The following is a 6,000-nucleotide window of genomic DNA, read 5'->3' as shown; positions in this document are numbered from 1 at the left end:
CCTCCCTCATCTTCCTCCCACCCACCCTCCTCTTCCTCCCACCCTCCCTCCTTTTCCTCCCACCCTCCCTCCTCTTCCCCCCTCCCACCTCTTCCCCCACCCCCTCTTCCCCCACCCCCTCCCTCCTCTTCCCCCACCCCCTCCCTCCTCTTCCCCCCCCTTCCTCCCTCATCTTCCTCCCACCCACCCTCCTCTTCCTCCCACCCTCCCTCCTTTTCCTCCCACCCTCCCTCCTCTTCCCCCCTCCCACCTCTTCCCCCACCCCCTCTTCCCCCACCCCCTCCCTCCTCTTCCCCCACCCCCTCCCTCCTCTTCCCCCCCACCCCCTCCCTCCTCTTCCCCCCACTCCCTCCCTCCTCTTCCCTCACCCCCTCCCTCCTCTTCCCCCCACCCGCTCCCTCTTCTTCCCCCCACCCCCTCCCTCCTCTTCCCCCCACCCCCTCCCTCCTCTTCCCCCTCCCTCCTCTTCCCCATCTCCTTTCCTCTTCCCCCTACCTCCCTCCTCTTCCCCCTTCCTCTTCCCCTTCCTCCCTCCTCTTCCCCCTTCCTCCCGCCCCTTCCCCTTCCTCCCTCCTCTTCCCTCTTCCTCTTCCCCCCCCTCCTCCGTCCTCTTCCCCCCTCCCCTCCGTCCTCTTCCCCCCTCCCTCCTCTTCCCGCTTCCTCCCTACTCTTTCCCCTTCCTACCTCCTCTTCCTCCCTCCTCTTCCCCCTTCCTCCCTCCTCTTCCCCCTTCCTCTTCCCCCTTCCTCTTCCCCCTTCCTCCCTCCTCTTCCCCCTTCCTCCCTCCTCTTCCCCCTTCCTCCCTCCTCTTCCCCCTTCCTCCCTCCTCTTCCCCCTTCCTCCCTCCTCTTCCCCTTCCTCCCTCTTCTTCCCCCTTTCAACCTCCCCTTCCCCCTCTTCTTCCCCGTTCCTCCCTCCTCTTCCTCCCCCTTCCTCCCTCATCTTCCTCCCACCCACCCTCCTCTTCCTCCCACCCTCCCTCCTTTTCCTCCCACCCTCCCTCTTCTTCCCCCCTCCCACCTCTTCCCCCACCCCCTCTTCCCCCACCCCCTCCCTCCTCTTCCCCCACCCCCTCCCTCCTCTTCCCCCCACCCCCTCCCTCCTCTTCCCCCCACTCCCTCCCTCCTCTTCCCCCCACTCCCTCCCTCCTCTTCCCTCACCCCCTCCCTCCTCTTCCCCCCACCCGCTCCCTCTTCTTCCCCCCACCCCCTCCCTCCTCTTCCCCCCCACCCCCTCCCTCCTCTTCCCCCCTCCCTCCTCTTCCCCCCCACCCCCTCTTCCCCCACCCCTCCCTCCTATTCCCCCACCCTCCACTTCCCCCCACCTTCCCTCCCTTTCTCCCTCCTCTTCCCCCCCCTCCCCCACCCTCCTCTTCCCCCTGCCCCCTCTTCCCCCACCCCCTCCCTCCTCTTCCTCCCACCCCCCTTCTCTTCCTCCCACCCTCCCTCCTCTTCCTCCCACCCTCCCTCCTCTTCCTCCCACCTCTTCCCCCCACCCTCCCCCCTCTTCCCCCCACCCTCCCTCCTCTTCCCCCCACCCTCCCTCCTCTTCCCCCCACCCTCCCTCCTCTTCCCCCCACCCTCCCCCCTCTTCCCCCCACCCTCCCCCCTCTTCCCCCCACCCTCCCCCTCTTCCCCCTCTTCCCCCACCCTCCCTCCTCTTCCCCCCACCCTCCCTCCTCTTCCCCCACCCTCCCTCCTCTTCCCCCCACCCTCCCTCCTCTTCCCCCCACCTCTTCCCCCCACCCTCCCTCCTCTTCCCCCCACCCTCCCTCCTCTTCCCCCACCCCCTCCTCTTCCACCCATCCCCTCCCTCCTCTTCCCCCCATCCCCTCCCTCCTCTTCCCCCCATCCCCTCCCTCCTCTTCCCCCCATCCCCTCCCTCCTCTTCCCTCCACCCCTCCCTCCTCTTCCCCCCACCGCTCCCTCCTCTTCCCCCCACCGCTCCCTCCTCTTCCCCCCACCGCTCCCTCCTCTTCCCCCCACCCCCTCCCTCCTCTTCCCCCTCCCTCCTCTTCCCCCCACCACCCTCTTCCCCCACGCTCCCACCCTTTCTCCCTCCTCTTCCCCCCCTCCCCTTCCCCCTACCCCCTCCCTCCTCTTCCCCCACCCCCTCCCTCCTCTTCCCCGCACCCCCTCCCTCCTCTTCCCCCCACCCCCTCCCTCCTCTTCCCCCCCACCCCCTCCCTCCTCTTCCCCCCACCCCCTCCCTCCTCTTCCCCCCACCCCCTCCCTCCTCTTCCCCCCACCCCCTCCCTCCTCTTCCCCCCACCCCCTCCCTCCTCTTCCCCCCACCCCCTCCCTCCTCTTCCCCCCCACCCCCTCCCTCCTCTTCCCCCCACCCCCTCCCTCCTCTTCCCCCCACTCCCTCCCTCCTCTTCCCCCCACCCCCTCCCTCCTCTTCCCCCCCACCCCCTCCCTCCTCTTCCCCCCACCCCCTCCCTCCTCTTCCCCCCACCCCCTCCCTCCTCTTCCCCCCACCCCCTCCCTCCTCTTCCCCCCACCCCCTCCCTCCTCTTTCTCCCACCCACCCACCCTCCTCTTTCTCCCACCCACCCACCCTCCTCTTTCTCCCACCCACCCACCCTCCTCTTTCTCCCACCCGCCCACCCTCCTCTTTCTCCCACCCGCCCACCCTCCTCTTTCTCCCACCCGCCCACCCTCCTCTTTCTCCCACCCGCCCACCCTCCTCTTTCTCCCACCCGCCCACCCTCCTCTTTCTCCCACCCGCCCACCCTCCTCTTTCTCCCACCCGCCCTCCTCTTTCCCCCACCCGCCCTCCTCTTTCCCCCACCCGCCCTCCTCTTTCCCCCACCCTCCCTCCTCTTTCCCCCACCCTCCCTCCTCTTTCCCCCACCCTCCCTCCTCTTTCCCCCACCCGCCCTCCTCTTTCCCCCACCCGCCCTCCTCTTTCCCCCACCCTCCCTCCTCTTTCCCCCACCCGCCCTCCTCTTTCCCCCACCCGCCCTCCTCTTTCCCCCACCCTCCCTCCTCTTTCCCCCACCCTCCCTCCTCTTTCCCCCACCCTCCCTCCTCTTTCCCCACCCCTCCCTCCTCTTTCCCCCACCCCTCCCTCCTCTTTCCCCCACCCCTCCCTCCTCTTTCCCCCACCCCTCCCTCCTCTTTCCCCCACCCCTCCCTCCTCTTTCCCCCACCCTCTCTCCTCTTTCCCCCACCCTCTCTCCTCTTCCCCCCACCCTCTCTCCTCTTCCCCCACCCCTCTCTCCTCTTCCTCCCACCCTCTCTCCTCTTCCCCACCCCTTTCCCCCACCCTCCCTCCTCTTTCCCCCACCCTCCCTCCTCTTTCCCCCACCCTCCCTCCTCTTTCCCCCAGCCTCCCTCCTCTTTCCCCCACCCTCCCTCCTCTTTCCCCCACCCTCCCTCCTCTTTCCCCCACCCTCCCTCCTCTTTCCCCCACCCTCCCTCCTCTTTCCCCCACCCTCCCTCCTCTTTCCCCCACCCCTCTCTCCTCTTCCCCCCACCCCTCTCTCCTCTTCCCCCCACCCCTCTCTCCTCTTCCCCCACCCCTCTCTCCTCTTTCCCCCACCCTCCCTCCTCTTTCCCCCACCCTCCCTCCTCTTTCCCCCACCCTCCCTCCTCTTTCCCCCACCCTCCTTCCTCTTTCCCCCACCCTCCCTCCTCTTTCCCCCACCCTCCCTCCTCTTTCCCCCACCCTCCCTCCTCTTTCCCCCACCCTCCCTCCTCTTTCCCCCACCCTCCCTCCTCTTTCCCCCACCCTCCCTCCTCTTTCCCCCACCCTCCCTCCTCTTTCCCCCACCCTCCCTCCTCTTTCCCCCACCCTCCCTCCTCTTCCTCCCACCCCTCTCCTCTTTCCCCCACCCTCTCTCCTCTTCCCCCCACCCCTCTCTCCTCTTCCCCCCACCCCTCTCTCCTCTTCCCCCCACCCCTCTCTCCTCTTCCTCCCACCCCTCTCTCCTCTTCCTCCCACCCTCTCTCCTCTTCTCCCCCACCCCTCTTTTCCCCCACCCTCTCTCCTCTTCCCCCCACCCTCTCTCCTCTTCCTCCCACCCTCTCTCCTCTTCCTCCCACCCTCTCTCCTCTTCCTCCCACACTCTCTCCTCTTCCCCCCACCCCTCTCTCCTCTTTCCCCCCACCCCTCTCCTCTTTCCCCCCCCACCCCTCTCCCCTTTCCCCCCCACCCCTCTCCTCTTTCCCCCCCCCCACCCCTCTCCTTTCCCCAACCCTCTCTTCTCTTCTCCCCCACCCCTCTCTCCTCTTCCCCCCACCCCTCTCTCCTCTTCCTCCCACCCCTCTCTCCTCTTCCCCCCACCCTCTCTCCTCTTCCCCCCCCACCCCTCTCTCCTCTTCCCCCCCCACCCCTCTCTCCTCTTCCCCCCACCCCTCTCTCCTCTTCCTCCCCACCCCTCTCTCCTCTTCCTCCCCACCCCCCTCACACACATATATATTATTGCACTTACTGCACCTTTTTCTAATATGTTTGGTGGAAAGTGCGTGGAAATGCCTCAGAGTGAATATGTGTATCACAGTACAGCTGTTTCACAGATTTGTGATAGAATGACGAGGTGATCTAGTTCTCTGTGGGGTTTTACTTTATTTGGTTTTGCATGAGCATTTATACTATCTTCGAGAAAGATTTCTTCTAGAATAATGTACGGTTAGATGAAGCACCGATCATATTTATGAATGTTCCTCTTTGGATATATCGCAGCAATATCAGGACATTGGTATCCCAAGAAAATAGCATAAATTCCAATCCATTCCAATAAATAAGACAGGAACCCATCTCCTTCAAGTAGGAGGGTTTGCAGAATGAATGATCTAACAGTTTACTGTTGCAAATCACTAAAGGATTCTTGCATTGTTTTACATTGCCATGTTTGGTCTGGACTGCACTAAAGCAGCTGTATCCTATTTATTTCCAGGGGTAAAGTGAATTTTCCGGAATAAAGCAGCTGGTTCGGTTATCGCCATGAATACAGGTATGCTCAGATCTCTTAAAGAGAAGGTTGAACATGCTGTTTGCATTAACCTAGGCTTAAGATTGTCATTCAGTCCAGAGAAATTAGAAACCAAAGTGCATTGAATTTTATTTGATGAGCAAGTAAAGGTAGGATAATTCATGCTTCCAAAATTATAATTACTCCAGTATACCCAATGTATAACAGCTGCTACACTTGCAACATGGAATTATAAAGTAAATACTGAGATACATTTTGAAATGTCTATCTAATCTAGCTGGTGAGAGCAGATTGCAGAAGTAATGTGTTACATTTACAGTCTGAATTGCATGTTTCTGAAGAAATACAACATCAAAACATCTGAAAAACGAGTTTAATTTAATTTTTTTTCTTGCAAAAATGCTTCTGTTAAGATGATGGTTATGTTCGTATTTTCTACTTCTCTCTTTTTGCTGTTGCACAGTCTGATCTCTTCTCTCCTGACCCTTGTTGCTGAGGTGTTGTTTCCACATACACAGGATACCTTACCCCGAATTGGCCATTTGTGAGTTTGTCAGCAGCTCAGCGACCCGCTGCTTTATTCACCCGATGCCCGCATGTGCATTTCTGCGGCAAGAAGTCACAGCCTCGTTAGCAGCAAGGGCCCCGATTTCCCTTTCCCTGAACCGGCCAACCTTCAGCACAAGCTGGCCCCTCCATTTGGAATTCAGTCGCCCACCTACCGGCCTGCATTGAAAGCAGCGCTTCCTGGCCGCTTTTCCCCATTCTGCTTCTCGGCTGCTCCCTGCCTGGCTCCCTGATGTTTTCCCTCGCAGTGCAGTGTTCCCACGCAGCAGCCCTGTTAAAGAGGTAGAGAGAAAACTCTGAAATTGTGAAAAAGAAAAAGGCGAAACAAGAAGGAAAAGTGAATGAGAGTAGAAATGAGGGTGAAATCTGGTGGATGAGTAGCAACAGTGAAAAGAGGAAGTAGTTTTTTTTATTGCAGATCTGCCAATATTAATATTCTTTGCTGGCAGACTGCAAGATTTTGGTGGGTCCAATTTGACCTGGTTTGAGAACCG

The 6,000-nt window shown here is 61.0% G+C and overlaps 1 protein-coding gene across 25 annotated transcripts in view; it reads left to right on the top strand.

The window, feature by feature from the left end:
* The window catches only part of LOC140429207 (sorbin and SH3 domain-containing protein 2-like), a 1,121,994-nt gene that overhangs the window by 736,625 nt on the left and 379,369 nt on the right, over window positions 1-6,000 (top strand). For all 25 annotated transcript variants that reach the window (XM_072515915.1, XM_072515921.1, XM_072515920.1 and 22 more), the window contains one exon: window positions 4,904-4,960. In XM_072515915.1, coding sequence (XP_072372016.1) covers window positions 4,951-4,960 — 10 coding nt within the window. In that variant the 5' untranslated portion in view covers window positions 4,904-4,950. The remainder of the gene's footprint in view (window positions 1-4,903; window positions 4,961-6,000) is intronic.

The sequence above is a fragment of the Scyliorhinus torazame genome, chromosome 9 (assembly GCF_047496885.1).
Source record: "Scyliorhinus torazame isolate Kashiwa2021f chromosome 9, sScyTor2.1, whole genome shotgun sequence".
NCBI lineage: Eukaryota > Metazoa > Chordata > Chondrichthyes > Carcharhiniformes > Scyliorhinidae > Scyliorhinus > Scyliorhinus torazame.
This window is presented reverse-complemented; position numbering and strand designations above follow the sequence as displayed.